The 21,962-nt window shown below is 35.9% G+C and overlaps 1 protein-coding gene across 2 annotated transcripts in view; it reads right to left on the reverse strand.

The window, feature by feature from the left end:
* Positions 1 to 356: 356 nt before the first annotated feature.
* MMUT (methylmalonyl-CoA mutase) overlaps positions 357 to 21,962 on the reverse strand; it is a 32,162-nt gene continuing 10,556 nt past the window's right edge. For both annotated transcript variants that reach the window (XM_062186245.1, XM_062186246.1), the window contains exons 5-13: positions 20,259 to 20,430; positions 17,173 to 17,421; positions 14,273 to 14,384; positions 11,746 to 11,861; positions 10,711 to 10,826; positions 9,685 to 9,816; positions 4,470 to 4,617; positions 1,587 to 1,754; positions 357 to 572 (exon numbers count right to left, since the gene is read on the reverse strand). In XM_062186245.1, coding sequence (XP_062042229.1) covers positions 444 to 572; positions 1,587 to 1,754; positions 4,470 to 4,617; positions 9,685 to 9,816; positions 10,711 to 10,826; positions 11,746 to 11,861; positions 14,273 to 14,384; positions 17,173 to 17,421; positions 20,259 to 20,430 — 1,342 coding nt within the window. In that variant the 3' untranslated portion in view covers positions 357 to 443. The remainder of the gene's footprint in view (positions 573 to 1,586; positions 1,755 to 4,469; positions 4,618 to 9,684; positions 9,817 to 10,710; positions 10,827 to 11,745; positions 11,862 to 14,272; positions 14,385 to 17,172; positions 17,422 to 20,258; positions 20,431 to 21,962) is intronic.

Here is a 21,962-nt window from a genome sequence, read left to right on the forward strand (position 1 = left end):
CCTATTTTCCAAAATAGGTGTTATTTTACTAATGTACAAATTTCATTTTCTGGTGTTCATGTCAATGTAACGTTAAATTGAAGCATGAAACTAGTGATATTTCTTCTTGGGTAATATTTATTTTTAAGAAGCAAATAGATTTATAACAAATATTTCTAATAAATGTTCATCATGACTTTTTAAAATAATACCTTTGTCTTAGAAAGTGCTGTTCAAAGAACAACTTAGAAAGTGTCTTCAAAGTGTTGTTCAAGTATTGTTTAAAGATTATTTTAAAATTTTTCTTTTAAAGTGAGAACATGCTTGTAAATAAGGAATTTTAATGTAAAGTTTTCAAGAAAAGTATATATCAGGTGTTGAAATTAAGTTGGAGTCATGGCTTTATTTTCTTCAATTATAATGAAATGAATATTTTGGAAAAAATCTAAAACAAAAATAGCATGTTATGCTGATTGCTGCTTCTTTTCCAAACACTTCTCAATTTCATCAAGCACTTGAACCGCAGCCTTTGGAATTCGAGTTCCAGGACCAAATACGTTAGAAACACCAACTTCAAACAGAAAGTCATAATCCTGTGAAAAAAAATTGTTTAATCAATGAAAGAGACAATATTTTCAATTTCAAGGAAATAAATCACAAGAACAATGAACCATGTCCTTTCTTCGTTCCCAATAGTTGTAACTTTCTCACTAGTTTATTATTGGAGCTAAGATTTTCTTCCTGGATCAGGACTGCTACCCACAGCCAGTAACAGCACCCTGCCACCCCAATGTACTGAAGCACAAAGCACAGTCTGTCCATTTTCCAATGCTCTATTATGTTGTTTGTGGTGAGATGCTATATGGCTCCCACTGACAATTTTGAGCCCTAAACCATAAGTTTATCACCTAAATTTTCATTATTTGTGGTAATTTGTGTTAAATCTATAGTATTTTAGCATTGAGTTTACAAGCGTATTTCCTCCTAAGTGTTTTGTCTGCAGCTAATGAATGGCTGTGTTTTGCATTTAGACTCATGGTGAAATTAGATTTTATACAAATGAAGATTATCTCATTCATTCTCTTCTACTGTTCTTTGTTATTTTAACAGAAGCAAAGTTAGAGTGAAAATATTCTCAAGATACAAATAACTTCCCTGGGCTTTAGACGATTCCTACATCTGAATATTTGTAGCTATATATCAAGTTTGGGACACACTTTAAGGTGCTGATTCTTCTCCCCTGAGGCAATCATGTAAATATATGATAGGAAGGTCTGGTCTGGGCTTATTGTTGCAGCACCCTTTTTAATAGCATCTATTTTCTCTCTCAAGTGATTATATTTGGATGATAAATTATAGGGACATGTAGATCTCTCAACTATTTTTTTTTCTTTCTCTATTATATCTTTGCAAAATTCTTGCAATACTATAATTTTGCAATGGCATTTATGTTATTGTACTTGTCTTCGTCTAGTCCATGTACTTAAGAGAGCAGAGCATGTCCAATCATATTTAAAACTTGAAACTCATGAAGGTGTTCAAAACATGGCAGTATTCTTGAGCAATGCTTCCATGACAGATTTGGAAAAATATAAAAGAGGAAATACCTGTGGTGGTATCACTCCTCCACACATGACAAGAATATCTGGCCGTCCAAGGGAGTTAAGTTCTTTGATGAGTTCAGGAACTAGGGTTTTGTGACCAGCAGCAAGTGTGCTCACACCCACAGCATGCACATCTGCATCTACAGCCTGCTGGGCCACTTCATGGGGAGTCTAAACAATCAGAAAGTCAAAACACAAACCTTTACTTATTTCTAGACAGTGACACAAAACAAAATACTGTTTTCAAAGTACTTGACTACTTAAGTCAACATTCTAAGATCTTCCTCATTAAACTCAGTTGTAAAAAAAAAAAAAATGAAATCCTGTCTTTTGCAACAAAATGGACACAATTAGAAGCCATTATACTTAGTGAAATAACCAGTCCCCAAAAGACAGACATTATATGTTCTCCCTGATCCAAGATAGCTAATAGAGCACCTGAAATGTGATGAATTGGAGTGAAACAGACATTTTGAGATTTGATGATGGTTTATAGCCTTTGTCTCTTCCATTGAGAAACAGTGTTTTGTTTTTTTTTTCTCTTCATACTATTTGTTGAACTCTTTTACTTAGTGAGGAGTTAACTATATGATCATTAAATAAACTTAAAATAGATTTTTGTCAAAATTAAGAGTGGGAATAGGAGAGGGAGGAGGGGGAAGGGTTGTAGCATAGGTGTGAAGGAGGGTGGGGAGGGGGAAGTGTCACTATGTTCCTAAATCTGTATATATCAAATACATGAAAATTGTATAAATTAATAAGATTTTAAAAAATATGTTGATGCAATGTCACTCCATCTTTCATCAATCTCAAATCACAAATAGCATTCACATCAATAATGCAATAAACAAAAATGCTTCTTGTTTTTAGAATTAAAATTCATCAATTAGGTCTAAGTTACAACAAAAAATTGTTTCCCCATAGAATCTTCAAGATCAAGAGGTAATATAGAGAAAGCAGTATCTTTCATCGGTACAACTGTTATCTTTGTTATCAATATTTACTGAGTGACTGTGTAGTAGAAGTCAGTAGGGTAAAGTCTTTATGAAGAAGTAAAAGACTTAACCCAAAATGCAATATAAAAAAACTGAACCTTAGGCTTTAAAATATAATAGGCAAGAGTGCTGTTAGTAAAATGTAGTACCAGGGAGCTCCAGACCCCTGTTCTACAGAGACCCCCCAATTAACAGAAGCATATGGATCAAATCTTTATGAGCGCAACAGAAACTAGTTAAGGAGCTACAGCACCCAAGCGAATGCATAAAAAAGAGACGGGACAGTGTCAAAGAAGCTGTGCTTTGCTTTATTAACTGGATTTAACCACTTTGGGACACAGAATCGTGGAGGACATTTTCAAGTGTTTAACTGTCAGCTGAGTGGTCCAAGATCAGAAAAATTGTCAGCAATAATGAGTTTGTGACATGGCTTTGCTAATTTGCATATACTTAAATCATTTTCCATAAAAGGTGCTTACAAGTTTCTCATTATAAATGTAAAAATTTGGGAAGAACAATGCTACCTCAGAAAGAACTGTAGAATTATAAAAACAGAAAAATCACTCATCTCTGGATATTGTAAGACTTTAAGGTCCATAATTTTAGTATTTAGACAAAAGATTCTACACCCTGAGGTAACGGAGCCACATTCACTCTAGATAGATCTGCCCATGTTACCTCTATGCCATGGCACCATGATTCTGGCAGAGGTATGTCACTCAGCGACTAATTTTTAATCAGACAACTCTCTTCAAATGGTATGCTGGCAAATATCTACCAATCACCTCCCCAGAAAGCAGAAGTTTGCATTAATTTCACTGCTATGATTAATTTGTTGCTATAAAGGATGTGTGGCACACAATTTACAAATAATAATATTTTGTTTATAATAAATAACTTTCTTTGTTTATTGTAAATAATTTTTAGATAATTGGTTTTCACAATATACTATCGTTAAATTTTGCCAAACTTTTGTCATTTGTAGTAGTTACAGTTCAACCACGATTGAACAAAATGAAACTATGGACTATGCTTAATTATGTTGATTCAGCATCACTGTTGCATAAATGTAATTCTTTTTTTTTTTTTTTTAAGATTTACTTATTTATTTGAACAGCAGAGAGACAGAGAGAGAGAGAGGATGAGAGAAAGAGAGAGATCTTCCATCTGTTGGTTCTCTCCCCAAATGGCCACAATGGCCAGGGCTGGACCAGGCAGATACCAAGAGCCAGGAGCCAGGAGCTTCTTCTGGGTTTCCCACATGGGTGCAGGGGTCTAAGAACTTGGGTCATCTTCCACAACTTTCCCAAGTGCATTAGCAGGGAGCTGGTTCAGAAGTGGAGCAGCTGGGACTCGAACCAGCACCCATATGGGATGCCAGCATGCCAGCACAAGCCCCATAAGTGTAGTTCTGACATGAATTGAATGATAATCTTGTTTGTATTAGAGAACAAAATAAAACAGACATGTATCAGAACTTCATTTATTTATAAATTATATGAATGACATGATCCAAGTGTTGGGGCCCCTGCCACCCAAGTGGGAGGGCTTTGGCCTGGCCCAGCCCCAGCCATTGCAACAATTTGGGAAGTCAATCAGTGGATGGAAGATCTCTCACTCTCTGTTTTTCTCTCTTTCTCTGTAATTCTATCTTTCAAATAAATAAATAAATCTTTTTAAAAAAGAATTAACATGAATTAGATTTCATTTTTACTTCTGTTATAATTAATTGGACAAGATAATATACATTTAAAAATAAAGCTGAAAATTTCTTGAACATATTCTTTTATAACTTTTAAAACCCTATCTTGGTCTATTATCACTTTACTAATTTTTCTAAATGTAAGTGACTTAAGGGATACTCTGAAATTGCCCCTGATAATTTCAGTACCTGAAAAAGAGGACCTATATCCACATCAAAACCAAGATCAGCAAATCCTGTAGCAATAACTTTTGCTCCTCTATCATGGCCATCTTGTCCCATTTTTGCCACAAGAAGACGAGGTCTGCGACCTTCATGTTCCATGAATTTATGAACCCTAAGAAATATTTTAAAAGACAACAATAGTTAAATATGAATTTTCCAAAGGCAGGGTTAAAAGCTTTAATTTCTATATAGCAAATTTTTTAAGTTTATTTATAAATACTAATCAGTTTACTCGTGTATTACTAATATCTTTATTTTATTTTACTTTTATACCAATCTGTATTAAAGCCCAAGTATGTTTATCATCCCCCACCTAAAGTCTGAAATATAGCACACCCTGTAAGCCCATAAGTCTGAGACAACACTGAAGACAAAAAAAGAAGACATTTTCTTGAGTAGAATACAACATGCAGAAATATTTCAATAAAACTATAAAGTACCTTTCAGAGTCACTTACACATAGTTTGAACCCACTTGCTGCTTTTTGTCTGTTTTATTTGAGAGGCAGAAAGACGGAATTTCCACCTGTTGGCATATTCCCAAAACAGGAGCTGGGCAGGAGCCAGCGTCAGAAGCTGGGAACGCAATCCAGGTCTCTCATGTTATTAGCAGGAACCTAACTACTTAAGTTATCACTGCTGCCTCCCAGGATGTGCATTAATAAAAAACTATAGCCCGGAGCTGGAGCTAGAAGAATCCAGGTACTCTAATGTGGTATGCAGTTTTCTTAACCATTAACCTAAACACCTGCTCCCTCATTAGCTCTTTTAAATTGTCCACATCTCACCTACTCCTACAAGTATGAACTTTTTCCTAGCTGACTGTAATATGGTTTCATATGAAGATGTATGGTTTGCTTGTTTAAAGTGACACAAACAATGTGAAAAAAGTACATTTATTTTTGCTAAAATCATTCCTTCTGATGAATTTCACATTAGCACTTTTGATATTTATCTATTACAAAAGTATTAATATAAAAATTGTAGTGGGAAGTTTGCCACAAAGACTGAGAACATCATTCACCAAGAAGCCAGTTTTTATATTTGAGAACCATAAACACATTAATTTAAATTTACACGTTAGGCTATGGTAGTGATATTCACTATGGGTTTAGTGAAGATTGAGTTTAATTTATGCATAGATGCCAACCAGATGTTTAGTTCTTCCTACAGAAAAATTAAGGTTTTGAGCGCAGGCGTCCGCAGGGGGCGCGCCGGGGAAGGGTCCGCCCTCCCCGGCAGCGTTTCCTGATTAGCCAGAAGTCCGGATGGGGTCACATTCCGAAGAAAAAATCTTCAGATCAATAAAGTAATTCAAAAACCGAAAGATCTCGGGGAAGCGGTGATAGACGTGATGGCCAGGCATCTGGTGAGAAGCATCAGGTGACTCTTCACCCACAACTTTCCTGGACCCCCAGGGTGTCTTGGCTTTCCATGCCTAAAATACTCTTATGGGCTCTTGAGCCAGATCCGAATGCCTTGAGGGCTGATTCTGAGGCCAGAGTGCTATTTAGGACATCTGCCAATCTATGAGTCTGCTGTGTATCCCGCTTCCCATGTTGGATCCTTCTCTCCCTTTTTGATTCTATCAGTTAGTATTAGCAGACACAGTCTTGTTTGTGTGATCCCTTTGACTCTTAGACCTATCAGAGTCATCAATTGTGAACTGAAATCGATCACTTGGATTAGTGAGATGGCATTGGTACATGCCACCTTGATGGGATTGTATTGGAATCCTGTGGCACATTTCTAACTCCACCATTTGAGGCAAGTCCGATTGAGCATGTCCCAAATTGTACATCTCCTCCCTCTCTTTTTCCACTTTTATATTTAACAGGGATCATTTTTCAGTTAAAATTTAAACACCTAAGAATAATTGTGTGTTAATTACAGAGTTCAACCACTAAAAAAAAAAAAAAAAAAAAAGAAGACCTAAATGAAAGATCTCTGCGAGTGAGATCCCAGTGGAAAGAATGGGGCCATCAAAGATGGAGGTACCTTTCTCTGAAGGGAGGCGAGATCTTCCACTTTGACTATGACCCTATCGGAATAAGATCAAAGTCGACGAACCCTAAAGGCTTCCATAGCCTTGGCAACTCATGACTAGAACCTAGGGAAATTACTGACGCCATAAACAAGAGTGTCAAATTGTTAAGCCAACAACAGGAGTCACTGTGTACTTACATCTCATGTGGGATCTGTCCTTAATGTATTGTCTAATATGAAGTGATGCTATAACTAGTACTAAAACAGTATTTTTACACTTTGTGTTTCTGTGTGGGTGCAAACTGATGAAATCTTTACTTAGTATATACTAAATCGATCTTCTGTATATAAAGATAATTGAAAATGAAAAAAAAAAAACCTGGTGTTAAATTGGAAATGGCATAGAAAATTAATTTTTAAAAAATAGCATGTAGGATCTCTGTCTTTAATGTGCTGTACACTGTTATTTAATGCTATAATTAGTACTCAAACAGTATTTTTTTACTTTGTGTTGCTATGTCAGGGAAAACTGTTGAAATCTTTACTTAATATATACTAAACTGATCTTCTGTATATAAAGAGAATTGAAAATGAATCTTGATGTGAATGGAAGGGGAGAGGGAGCGGGAGGGGGGAGGGTTGCGGGTGGGAGGGAAGTTATGGGGGCGGGGAAGCCATTGTAATCCATAAGCTGTACTTTGGAAATTTATATTCATTAAATAAAAGTTTAAAAAAAATGTCCTTACTAAAAAAAAAAAAAATTAAGGTTTTATATTTATTCAAAAAATTGAAGAATGTAAATACACTTAAAATATTAAAAACTGCCATAGTAAGCAGACTGAAAACTAAATATTTGGAGAATATTAAGTGATAATATCAATGTGATATATAAGGATCTACTTGAAATGAGAAATTATATTGGCCGGCGCTGTGGCTCAGTAGGCTAATCCTCTGCCTTGCGGCGCCGGCACACCAGGTTCTAGTCCCGGTCGGGGCACCAGATTCTGTCCCGGCTGCCCCTCTTCCAGCCAGCTCTCTGCTGTGGCCAGGGAGTGCAGTGGAGGATGGCCCAAGTCTTTGGGCCCTGCACCCACATGGGAGACCAGGATAAGCACCTGGCTCCTGCCATCGGATCAGCGCGGTGCACCGGCTGCAGCGCGCCAACCGCGGCGGCCATTGGAGGGTGAACCAACAGCAAAAGGAAGACCTTTCTCTCTGTCTCTCTATCTCACTATCCACTCTGCCTGTCAAAAAATTTAAAAAAAAAAATTATAAAGGGTAATATGTAAAAGTTGGAAATATTGTTGGTTTTACTAAAACTAGAAATATTCACTTTAATATTTAATTTAATCCTTATTAATTAGTAAGTAGTAGGTAATTTTATATATAAAATACAAATATCCCCCATGTGGGATCTGTCCCTAATGTGTCGTCTAAAGCCAAGTGATGCTATAACTAGTACTGAAACAGTATTTTTATACTTTGCGTTTCTGTGTGGGCACAAACTGATGAGGTCTTTACTAATTATATACTGAAGTGATCTTCTGTATATAAAGAGAATTGGAAATGAAAAAAAAAAAAAACAACCTGGTGTTAAAATGGAAATGGCATAGAAAATTAATTAATTTGAAAAAAAAATTATGTAGGATCTCTGTCTTTAATGTGCTGTACATTGCTATTTAATGCTATAATTAGTAATCCAATGGTAGTTTTTTCACTTTATGTTGCTATATGGGCAAAATGTTGAAATCTTTACCTAATATATACTAAACTGATCTTCTGTATACAAAGAGAATTGAAAATGAATCTTTACATGAATGGAAGGGGAAAGGGAGTGGGAAAGGGGAGGGTTGCGGGCGGGAGGGAAGTTATGGGAGGGGGGAAGCCATTGTAACCCATAAGCTATACTTTGGAAATTTATATTCATTAAATAAAAGTTTAATAAAAATAAATAAATAAATAAATAAAAATAAATAAATAAAATAAAATACAAATATATACATTTACATAGAATCATGAGTCACTTAACAGTGACAGATTCTGAGAAAAACATGGTTAATGAGATTTTATCAGTATACAAATTTTATGGTGTATTCACATTAATCATTGTAATATAGCCTACTATACACCTAGGATATGATGTATATACAGGTTATAGCTTACTGCTTCTATAGCTATGATAAACAAAACAACACAAAACTAAATCAAGCACAGAATAAAATGATGCGATCTAGAGACACTATAAACACAAGATGTATAAGGAACCTTATGAAAGCTCATGAGGGGTTGGCGCTGTGGCATAGCACATAAAGCTCTGGCCATTGAGGCCAACTGGGGAGTGAACCAACAGATGGAAGACCTCTCTCTCTCTCTCTCTCTGCCTCTCCTCTCTCTGTGAAACTCTGACTTTCAAATAAAAAAATAAATTAAAAAAAAAAAAGCACATGAAAATATTTTGGGAAAAATCATACATGGATTTCAAAGTTTTTTGCACCAAAATAAACTTATCTTTTAATTTCATTTTCCCAAAAACTTTCTAAAGATCTCTTCTATGAGGCAGCTGCCTACGTAACACAGCATACAGTTTTAGAGTAAACATTTTTTTTTGTAAGCAGAAATAAACTGTAACATAATGATTAAAAATAATATACAAACCCGTAACACAGTTGCTCATTAATATCTATCCAGTACTATTTATTGTACATAATATTATGTGTTATATTTCTATACAATTGTCCACACACATAAAGCAGCATACCATATACATGTGAGTTATAGAATGTATTAATGGCTAGGAAGAAAGACATCATGAAGTGATAGAAATGTTTCACCTCTATTATAATTCTATAGAATCACCATAATTTATGCAGTCCATCATTTACCAAAATGTCATCAACATGTTAGCATACAACTGTATAATATATGTATGTATAAATATTTACACATAATGATTACATATAACGCAAAGCTATGGAATTATGTGTTAATTATATTTATGTTTTTATAATCATTGTATTTAATATATTATATAATATAAATACTACAGTGAATATTTATTAGTTTTACTAGTATTACAGATTTGTAGGAAAGTCAATTCAAATATTTATACATGACAAAACTAAGCTTCAGGAGAGTCAAGGGGATTATGTGACAAAAAAGATAAAATTCTGGCTTAAAACAACCTGATATTTTACCTCTTGATAGCAGTTGTTATCTCTTTACTTTCTCCAAATTCCTGGCGATATGCTCCACTCACCATACGATCACTAGCTTTATGTTCACCAAATACTTTCTTCATGGCATCTGTGATTTCTCCAACTGTACATCTAAAATAGTATATGGAAGTTCCAATAACATTATTTTGAAGTAAAGGCATCTGTTTACTTTAATAGTCAATACAATTAAATGAACTTTATCACATAAGTAGAAATAAATATCAAAAACCTAAATAAGGTTTTTAATGTATTATGAAAACATCTCTCCTGAGAATGTGTATGAAAAAGTGATGTCTGATGCCTAAGAATTATACTCTCTTTTCAATATTTGTCAACCAAAAAATGATTGAACTTAAAACTCCAAGTAGGCAAGTATCTCAATGGTTCACCATTCAACAATACAAATGAATAAAGAGCAGAACTTTGATAAGAAGTAAATCTTTTTGCACATTCCATTCAACAAGAAATGACTGGTGAAAACAGTAAAGCCAGTAGGAAACCAAACCCAGCGGGGCAATATGTCAATAGGAGATATAAAATTGATAACAATTTTTAAAAGTACTCTACTCTTAAAATATAGAGACTTGAAAACAAACAAACAAACAAAAGAAGGACGTTGATTTTCTTCTGGTTGCTTCATGATTAACAATAACTCAAAAGCAATGGTATGACATCAGATAAATATTTAACCCTCTAAGGGTCATCTAATTATTGAAACAGGAAGGTGGTAGGCACCTGAAAATCAGTGAAATGGATTCATCATAAAAGCTTCAAATGCTTTGAGTCACAGTAAAATACACAACTATTAGTATACTCCATTCAAAATGTATGAATGATTTAAATGTGCAGATGTTTAAGAAAAATAGAATTAAATTTATTATGATTTTCATTATTTTCTTTTGGGTTCACATTGTTTATATGATCAATCTTTTATTTACATATACTAAGACGATCTCCACTGGCCACTTTTTGCATTTGGAAATCTCTAGACCTCCATATCCTCACCTTGCCCGAGCTGCATCCACGGCCAGAGCCAGGATATTCCCATCTCCACTGGCTGCACACTGAGTTAACGCGGCAAGACAGCGCTCAGCCAATGCTTGATCTCTGCTGGATTTGACCTTATGAAAAAGGTCAAGGAGACAGAAGTCAGAAGATTAGATTCTGACATATAGTAAATGGGAATTGTTCAATAATCCTAACCTCAAAAATATGAGACAAAAACGAAAAGAATAAGGGCCAGTATTGTGGCACTGTGGGTTAAGTCGCTGCCTGCAGCGCCAGCATCCTATAGCAGGTACCAGTTCAAGTCCTGGCTGCTCTACTTCCAATCCAGCTCCCTGCTAATGCACCCAAGTCCTTGGGCCCCTACACCATCTGTATAGGAGACCCAGATGGAGTTTCAGACTCCTGGCTTTGGCCTGGCCCAGCCCTGGCTATTGCAACCATTTGGGGAGTAAACCAGTGGATGAAAATCCTCCCTCCCTCCCTCTCTCTCTCTCTCTTTTTTCCTCTCTCTCTCTTTCTCTCTCCTCCTTTGCCTGTCCGCCTCCCTCTGTAACTCTGCCAAGGAATTTCATTCATCCAGTTAATTTATTTACTCAGGATTTTCTAAAATAATTCTAATTTGGTATAGTCCTGATAAATCAGAAAGAAGGAGTAACACCCCTGATTTTCCCAAGTACAAACTATTTAGGCTTTTTTTTTCTGAAGCAGCAAGACACTAGAAACAAATGGGTCAATTATATTAAGTGTTTAGAAAGAACACTGAAGAAAGGAAAAAAAATAGAACTTAGAGAATATTTGAATGATATTTCAAGTTTCCTTTAGATAATTAACAGACCTAGATTGCACTCTGGTTATCCAATTACTCATCCTCAGCAAGTTTTTCAATTTCTTATCTTTAGGTTCCTTATCATTAAAATGATGGGAAATAATACCCACCTCATGCAGTTGTTGTAAGGATTAAGTAGGACAATGTAAGGACTTAGCCAGTTTCTGGAACACAAAAAAAACTAAAGTAAAAACAGCTACTAATACCTTCTTAATTTTTTCAATCTGCTTGTTACGCACTGAAGTGTTATCAATTGCCAGAACTTCTACAGACTCTTCTTTTTCCAACTGGTACTTATTTACTCCAACAATTACTTCAGAACCTGTTGATTTCCCATAAAGAAAAATCATATGTAGATTGTATTCACAAACAACTGCCAAATAGGTATAGTTTGATTGTCATGTATTTTCATGATAAGTTTAATATTTTACATTAATTCTTTTTTTAAGATTTTATTTATTTATTTAATAGGTAGAGATACATAGAGAAGGAGAAGGAGAGACCCAAACACTAGTGCCATCTTCCCCTGCTTTCCCAGGCCACAGCACAGAGCTGGATTGGAAAAGGAGCAGCCAAGACATGAACTAGCGCTCATATGGAATTCTAGCACCACAGGCAGAGGCTTAGCCCACTATATCACAGTGCTTGCACTTTATATTCTTATATATCCCCATATGGGCACCAGTTCGGGTCCCAGCTGCTCCACTTCCGATCCAGCTCTCTGCTATGGCAGCAGAGGATGGCCCCAGCCCTTGGGCCCCTGCACCCACATGAGAGACCCAAAGGAAGCTGCTGGCTCTTGATCAGTGAAGCTCCAACCGTTGCGGCCATCTGAAGAGTGAATCTGCGGATGGAAGACACCTCTCTCTCTCTCTCTCTCTCTCTCTGCCTCTCCTTCTCTCTGTGTGTAATTCTGACTTTCAAATAAATAAATAAATCTCTTTAAAAAAGTTCTTTTTTATGTATAAAGAATTTATTTTATGGAAAACTATCAGATTATTAAAGTTACCTAAAGACATCCCATCTCCCCTATCCCAGGCTATATTCTATTTCCTTCATAGCACTTATCACAATCTGTACTTTTATTTATTGTTTACTTGTTCATTTTTTCTTTCTTTAATAGAATGTAAGTCTTTATGAGCAGAGACCATGTTTGTCCTTCTCACAGTTTTATGCCAAAAAGATAGTCTAAAAGTATTATGGATTAGTTGAATCAGAACTCTCCAAAACATAGCACAATAACCATCAACAGTGTTATCCTCAAAATGTTGGTGACATCTGGTCACAAGGCACATATGAAGGTACCTCAAAAAGTTTTTTTAAAAAATGAAATTAAAAGATAAGTTTACTTTAGTGCAAAAAATTTGAAATCCTTCATAGCTTTTCAATAATATGCATTTTCATGAACTTTTTCAAGATCCCTCATATTCGTTGATTTCAAAAATTTTTGTACCATTTGAGTGAACCAGTCACTGGAAGCTCTCTTTCTGTCTCTGTCTCTCATTCTGTTTCTTTGCCTTTCAAATAAAATGAAAATAAATAAATAAAAATTAATTTTAAAATCCTTTAAATCAGGGCCAGCACTGCGGTTTAGTGGGTAAAGCCACCGCCTGCTGAGCTGGCATCCCATCTGGGAGCTGGTCTGAGTCTCAGCTGCAACACTTCTGATCCAGCTCTCTGCTCTGACCTGGGAAAGCAGTGGAAGATGGCCCAAGTCCTTGGGCCCCTGCACCCACGTGGGAGACCTGGAAGAAACTCTGGCTCCTGGCTTCAGATCAGCCCAGCTCCTACCACTGTGGCCATTTGGGGAGTAAATCAGCAGATGGAAGACCTTTCTCTCTTCCTCTCTCTCTCTCTGCCTCTGCCTCTCTGTAACAGTGCCTTTCAAATTAATGAATAAATCTTAAAAAAAAAAAAAAATCAAGTCCCTGGGATTCTTGGGGCTCATCCCTTGGCCTTCCCACCCATTTCCCCTCCTGGTTTCTGTTGCCTTCCAAGCACCTTAATTCTGGCCTCTTGGTCTTGAAAGCCTTTGGCCCTTCCATTGAGCTGATTCCCAAAGTTACTGCAGATGACCCACAACACTCATGAGGCTGACCATCTGGCATCTCCTCAAAGCTCACTGAGTGATAATCTTTAAGTACCGTAAACTTCATTATATGTAATTTTTAACCTTAAAAAGTTGAATAAATATCAAACTTTAGTTTAAAAAAATACTCTAAAATAAATTAGCTTTAAATTCTGTTTTCCACAAACTTTTGAAGTTTTATTTATTTATTTACTTATTTGAAAGGCACAGTAAGAGGGAGAGAGAGAATTTCCTTCCACTGGTTTACTCCCCAAATGACAGCTATGGCCAGATTTGGGCCAGGCTGAAGCCAGGAACCAGGAACTCCATCTCAGTCTCCTACAGGGAGGCAGGGGTCCAAATAATTGGGCCTTCTTCCACTGCCTTCCCAGGTCAGAGCAGAGAGCTGGATCAGAAGTGTTGCAGCTGAGACTCAGACCGGCTCCCAGGCACGTTAGCAGGAAGCTGGATCAGAAGTGGAGTAGTCAGGCTGAAACTGGCACTCCTATATGAGATATGGGTATTACAAGCAGCAGCTTAAACAGGTACCTCATGTGAGCCCCTACTTTCCACAAAATGTTCGAAGTACCCTTGGATTTGTTATCTTCAAGAAAAACTATGCTTTCAAATATTGATTTCATATATACATTTTTCCACTTTCTTACCAGAATCTATTCTCGCTTGTCTTCGGGCAGCACATTCTTCAATTCTAAGTTTAGGTATTCCCTCAGCAACAGCTTTGGCCATTCCACCCATTTCCTCAATTTCATTAATGAGCTAATAAGAAAAAATGGTGAATAAAACTAGAAGCGAATGTGAAATTTTTAAAGTATATAAATTATATATGAATGTTATATAGTTACTACTAGTAAAATTATAAATCAATATTTCACAAGAAAGATAAACATCAATGCTATTAATTAGGACTTACATGTTTAAAGTTACTTATAAAAAAACGAGTTCACAAAGGTGCTTCAAAAGGTTCACAGAAGAGGTAATCAAAAGATAACTTTCCTTTGCAAAAGTTTTGAAATCTATATGTAGCTTTTTTCATAAGACACATCTTCCATGAACTTTTTGAAGACTGCTCACATTCTGGAAAACACAAAACCTCTCATTTAAGACTTGGGAGAAAACTAAACATAGCATCAGTTTTCTCATACTTATTTTTAGTTATATAAGCAAAGACAAAGTATACTTCAAAATGTAATTATACTTTTTCAAACTTTTATTTAATAAATAGAAATTTCCAAAGTACAACTTTTGGGTTATAGTGGCTTTTTTCCCCCATAACCTCCCTCTCACCAAAATGTAATTATATTTTTTATCTGAGCAACAGAGAAATTATTTAATTCCTTCTTTAATGAAACAAGGAACTATCTATACCTTCTATCACAGCCTCAGATATAAAGATAGAAAATAAATGGTGGAAAGACATATAATTGGGTAGAAAGGAAAAAGGTCAATCTTGATTTTCCCTAAGAATTCAAGAAAGAAGAATCTATATTGGATTCCAAAGAATGATAAGGCAAGATGGGAAGTTAAAAAGAAGGAGATTACTCGAGAGTTTGCAACTGCCTCCCTCATTCAGTCAGGAGAACTGAAGTTTACTTTCTGAAAAAAGTGATCTAGAGAGGTAATGAATTATCAAACAATAAATATGGAGGAAAGCAAGAGTAAAATATCTTGCTCAAATAAAAGCCTGAATTCTAAATAAGACTAAAGACACAAAGTACACAGAGAAAACAGAGATAATACAAACTGCAATCATTACTATCCTCGGAATAAAAATAAATCCCACATTAATGAAACAATAGTTCAAAATACAATGTAGCGGGTAAATTAGAAAAACAAAAATGAGCTCTTAGAAGTTAAAAATACATCAAATGGATGCTAAAGTATTAAGTAGAAAGATAAAGGTGATGAATCTCCAGGAAAAGAAATCAAAAAATCAGAAATGCATTATTTAAAAAAACGAGTATCAGTATATTATTTAAGGAGGCCCACTGTCTTATGATTTGTTCTAAAGAGAGAACCCATGAAAAAAACAGAAGCAATAAATTATGTAAAGAAAAATAACACAAGAAAATTTCCCAGCGCTATGAAAATATTTTTTAAAAAGAGGTAGCATAAAAAAGACCCATCAAAGGTTCCGGTTAATGTAGATACACATCAACACAATAAAGAGGAGCTCCTGATATTTTTAAGAAGAAGAATGCTGATGAGAATGGCATCGAATTTCTGATTAGAAATACCGGAAGCTAGGGACCAACACTGTGGCATAGCAGATTAAGCCGCCATGACTCCAGCACCCCATATGGCACCATTTCAGACCCAGCTGTACCATTTCTGATCCAGCTCCTGGGAAAGCAGCAGAAGATGGCCCAAGTGCTTGGGCCCCCACACCCACAAGGGAGACTGGGAAGAAGCTCCTGACTCCTGGCTTTAGCCTGGTCTACCTCCAGCCATTCCAGCTATTTGGGGAGAAAACCAGTAGATGGTAGATCAATTGATCTCTCTCTCTCTCCCTCTCTCTCTCCCCCTTTCTTTATCTCTGTCTCTCCCTCTGTCTGCAAACCAGCCTTTCAAATAAAAAGCAAATCTTTAGAAAAAAGAAATATTGGAAGCAAGAATAAAAAACAGATCAATGTTTATAAACTTGTTGGCAAATTCCTGAAATATCAAACTTAATAAGACTACCAATCAAGTATAGGAATAGAATATAGGAATTTTCAAACATGCAAACTTTAAATAACTGATCTCTTACACCATTTTAGGAGGTTGCTGCAAGATGTGTGTCATAACAACATACAGATAAACACAGGATACAGGATTCAAAATTCATCATGGAGAAGTATAAACATATTTCCAGGATAATGGCAGAGAAATCAAAGAACAGGAATGGTCAGTAGGCCTAGAGAGAAACCAGTTTAAATCAAATGAGAGCACTAGAGGACTTCAGAAAAGATTATACAAGTTATTTCACAAGCCTCATAGAAAAATGGAGTTAAAAGATAAGCTCATTTTGGTGCAAAAATTCTGAAATTCAGGCATAATATTTTCATAATATACATTGTCCATGAACTCTGAAGATCCCTCATAAGAGAGGAAGGAAAGAAAGAGTCTGAATCAGCTAAAATACTAAACTACCATACCTGCATAATATCTGAAGTCTAATGTCTGATGTCAAAAGTTGATGAAACTAGAATAAACAGTATGCACGTGTAATTTTATAATATGCAGATCAAAATAAAAAGCAACCAATAAAGATAAAACTTACTCAAAGATGTATGAAAAAAAAGGATTACAATTCTTTTTCTCTACAAGTTTTTTTTAATGCTAGCTTTCTTTTGAATTGTTTGAATACTTTACTACAGAATTCCAACATATTTGTAAATCAAGTTTCAGTTTTGAAAACTATAAAATCAAATCTATATTTCCTTTTCTCTCATCTTTATAAACCAATAGAAATACATGTGATTTCTTATAAATCAAACAAATCAATAAATCTTGACTTATAAGTCCATAAATGTTAAAAGCAAAGTTGCCAATAGGAGAAACTGACCTTCAAAGCAGCATTATAAACATCATTAGTGAGACATTCCATCATGTAAGAACCTCCCCAAGGATCAGCCACTTTGGGAATCCCAGATTCTTCTTGAATGATGATTTGTGTGTTCCTGGCAATTCGAGCACTTTTCACAGTTGGCAAACCCAAAGCTTCATCAAAAGAATTTGTGTGCAAAGACTGAGTGCCTCCAAACACAGCTGCCATTGCTTCTACTGCAGTACGGACAATGTTATTGTAAGGATCCTAAAACAGTTGGATAAAAAACAAAACAAAGAAACAGCTGACAGTTACTTAGCTATAAAAACAATATAATTAAGCTGTGATTGCTTTATATTCTCTATGCCAATACCCATCCACATTAGGCTTCTGAGTATTAAATAAACTTACACATATTAGTGAACAAACCAGAATGACAACTGAGGTAAAATGTTTAATCTGTGGTTAGGCACTAAAACATTATCTTATTATTTGTCGTGTCTAGTCTTCCATAAGTATATCACAGAATATACCTTTACTACTTTGATTATATGATCTTTCATCTCAGAATTCACTATCTTCTAATTTTTTAATATATCTCAAAGTACTGACTTTGAGATATATACAAATATAGCATATATATAGGTATATATAGTATATACAAACATAGCACAATACAGAGACTAAACAAGCAAGGTACCATCAGAAAGCAAATTTGCATTCAAGTATATTATGTTCCTAATCATCATTTGGACAAGTCATTAGACTTCCTTGAACTACAGTTTCCTTAGCTGTATAAATAACTAGGTTAAAGCAAAAAGGATTATTAAAGTTTCTACCAATCTGAAAATTTCTATACCTCTATGTATAAAATTCTCACTATTTAGCTGTTATTCATTTTTAAGCATATAAAAGCAATATAACTTTAAAATTATAACTTATACAATGTATCAAAATAATTTAATATGTAAATAGAACATGTCTACAAACAAGATGACCACACAATTTTAATAGAATAACATTAATTACTCATCACACTTAAATGGTCTCATTGTTTGCTTGTTTAAACAACACAGCTTTGACATTGGGGCTAGCGTTATGGTGTAGGATAAAGCCGCTGCCTGCAGTGCTGGCGTCCCATACAGGGGCCAGTTCGAGTCCCAGCTGCTCCACTTCCGATCCAGCTCTCTGCTATGGCCTTGGAAAGCTGAAGATGGCCCAGGTCACCTATGTGGAAGACCCAGAAGAAGCTTCTGTCTCCTGGCTTCCGATCAGCCCAGCTCTGGCAGCTGAGGCCATCTGGGGAGTAAGCCAGCGATAAAAGACCTCTCTCTCTGTCTCTGACTCTCTGTAACTCTGCCTTTCAAATAAATAAATAAATCTTTAAAAAGTTTATTAAAAATAGCTTTAACAAATAAAAAATGTGTGTAAAATAATTTTAACTGGGCAACTTTAGACTCAGAATATTCATTTTAAAATTATATAATAGAGTACTAATTAAATTATGGCTTTTACTTCTAATTCAGACTTTAATTTTTAATTAGTTTTTAATAGATTTAACATAGTTTGTAGATACAATTCTAAGAATACAATGATATTCCCTTCTTTCCTCCCTGTCCCTCTCTTTCTTTAGTATTTGAGATAATATATCTTTAATTTACATTATAGTAAAAAGGCTTACTGCTTCACTAAATAAGAAGCTTAATAAGCGAAAAGCAATGAGACCCTAGTTTAGTAAGAATATAGGCAATGGCTACAAACAGTAATTGAATGTAAAAACGACCATTTCACCCAATAAATTTTAAAGCAATCACAGATCATTAACTATAGTAGTATAACATTCTTAATACCAGTTTGACATAAATATAAAACAAAGTTTGAAAAAAATACTTTTGCAGCAATACTGATGCACACAAGCATTTCTTTCTCTTTTTTTAAATTTAATTTTAGCTCCTAAATACAAGGGAGAACATGTGGTATTTGTCTTTCTCATTCTGGCTTATGTCACTCAACATGATTTCATCTAGTCCCATCCACTTTGATGCAACTGGTAAAATTTCCTACTATTTTATAGCTGAATAATATTCCATTGTATGTATATATATATATATATATATATATATATATAGTATTCTTTTACCCATTCATCTGATGATGGACAGCTCAGCTGATTCCAAATATTGGCTATAAACATGATGGTTAAGATTTATCTATTTATTAGAAAGTCAGAGTTACAGAGAGAGAGACAAATACAGAGACAGAGATCTTCCATCTACTATTGTACTCCCCAGATGGCTAAAATGGCCAACACTGGACCATGCAGAAGTTAGGAATTAGGAGCTTCTTCCAAGTCTCTCATGTGGGTGGCATGGGCCTAAATACTTTGGACAATACTCCTCTGTTTTTCCCAGACCATTAGCAGGGAGCTGCATCAGAAGTGGAGCAGCTGGGACAAGAACATGCACCCATATGGGATGCTGCTGTTGCAGACAGCGGCTTTACCCACTATGCAACAACACCCGCCCCTTTTACTTTTAAAAAAGTCAAAGGGCACTACACGGAAGCTAAGTCTTCAATGATTTTTATCCTGTTAACCACTAGAGGGAGCCAAATTTATTTGTTACAATATGGGTAGTAAATACAAATGAAAGTGTGAATTATGCTTCAGAATACCTATCATTTCAAAATATTAGCACATAGGTTCTTAAATCCAGTACCTGACTATCCAATTTTGCTCAAAATAATATATAATTAATTTACTAAAAATTATTAAAATAAATTTTTAAATTTATTTATTTGAGAGTCAGAGAGAGAAAAAGAGACAGAGATGTCATGTTCATTGGTTCACTCTTCAAATGCCTGCTATGGCCAATGATGGGCAAGGCCATAGCTTGAAGACAGGAACTTAGGTTTCTCTCAGAACCCAATTAATTGAGCCATCACTATTACCTACCAGAATCTCCATTGTCAGGGAGCTGGAGTCAGGGGTAAGAGGTGGGTATCAAATCCAAGAATTCCAATATAAACCGTACATATCTTAACCAGTACCTTAACTACAAGGACAAATACCCACCAGGAAATTCTATTTTCGAAACTATGTGTACCTGTTCAGTAAGCGACCATCCTGATGTCTGACAATGCGCTCTTAGAAGAAGAGATTTAGAGTTTTTAGGCTGAAACATTTTTTCTATTAAGTGAGCCCAGAGTCTTCTCCCAGCTCTCATCTTTGCTATTTCCATATAGAAGTTCATCCCAATTCCCCAGAAGAAAGACAACCTAAAATAGTAACGTTAAATCCAGAATTTGATTAAAACTTAAAAATATAAAACAGGAAAAGAAACAGTATTACATACTAGAAAAATCAGCCCATATTTTAATATAAAACAACTGAATTTGAGTTAAAAGGATTGAACATATATTTAAGTAATGGCAAACCTAACATAAAAAAATCATAATTTATGCATGCAAAAGCAATAACTATGATTATCTACTTCAGGAAGGGTTATTTACTTTGAAATTGGTTTTCTTTAGGCAAGAATCTCCTCTGTGTCCTTAACTAAGGAAAGATTCATGCAAAAAAGAAAGAAATTTTAGAAATTTACAATATGAATATATAAGGCAGGGGTCATCTATGAAGGGAATAAAACAATACATTGGCTAGTTTGTTTAAACACCAAAAGTGTTGTTGTTTTTTTTTTAATGAAAGTTTTTGGTACAATGGCACTGCAGGTAAAGCCACAGCATCACCAGTTCGAGACCTGGCTGCTCTACTTCTAATCCAGCTCCCTGCTAATGCACCTAGGAAAGCAGCAGAAGATGGCCCAAGTACTTGAGTCGCTGCCACCCACATGAGAGACCTGGATGAAGCTCCTGGCTCCTGGCTTTTGCCTGGCCCACCCCTGGCTATTGCAGGCATTTTGAGACCAAAACATGGAAGCTCGCTCGCTCGCTCTCTCTCACTGTCTGTCTGTCTATATATAACTCTACCTTTCAAATAAATAAATCTTAATTGTTTTTTATTTGTAAGGCAGGAAGACAGAAGGAGATACCATTGCTAATTTACTCCCCAAATGCCTGTGATGGCTCCAGACTGGGCTGGGCTCAAGTTGGGCACTGGAAACTCAATCCAAGTCTCCCATGTGCCAGGCAGGAACCCTTTTACTGGATTCATCACTGTTGCTTCATAGGATCTGCAGTAGTAGAAAGATGGAATTGGAGCAGATCTGGGTATTGAGTTCAGGTACTCTGATACAGGACATGGACGTCTTGACATGCGGCCAAATGCCTGCTTCCAAAGTTTTGTTTTTGTTTTTGTTTTTGTTTTTTTTTAAATTTTTGACAGGCAGAGTGGACAGTGAGAGAGAGACAGAGAGAAAGGTCTTCCTTTTGCCATTGGTTCACCCTCCAATGGCCGCCGCGGTAGGCGCGCTGCGGCCGGCGCACCGCGCTGATCCGATGGCAGGAGCCAGGTGCTTCTCCTGGTCTCCCACGGGGTGCAGGGCCCAAGCACTTGGGCCATCCTCCACTGCACTCCCTGGTCACAGCAGAGAGCTGGCCTGGAAGAGGGGCAACCGGGACAGGATCGGTGCCCCGACCGGGACTAGAACCCGGTGTGCCGGTGCCACAAGGCGGAGGATTAGCCTAGTGAGCCGCGGCACCGGCCCAAAGGTTTTTTTTTTTTAATGATCATGCATTTGTCTAGGCATATAGTTTTCCAATTTGTTCCCAACCCCACTACTCCCTTTTATATTCTGTAGCTAATTTACACATTGCATTGCTTATCTGTTTCTAATCGAACAAAGTTGTGA

The sequence above is a fragment of the Lepus europaeus genome, chromosome 3 (assembly GCF_033115175.1).
Source record: "Lepus europaeus isolate LE1 chromosome 3, mLepTim1.pri, whole genome shotgun sequence".
NCBI classification, from domain to species: Eukaryota; Metazoa; Chordata; class Mammalia; order Lagomorpha; family Leporidae; genus Lepus; species Lepus europaeus.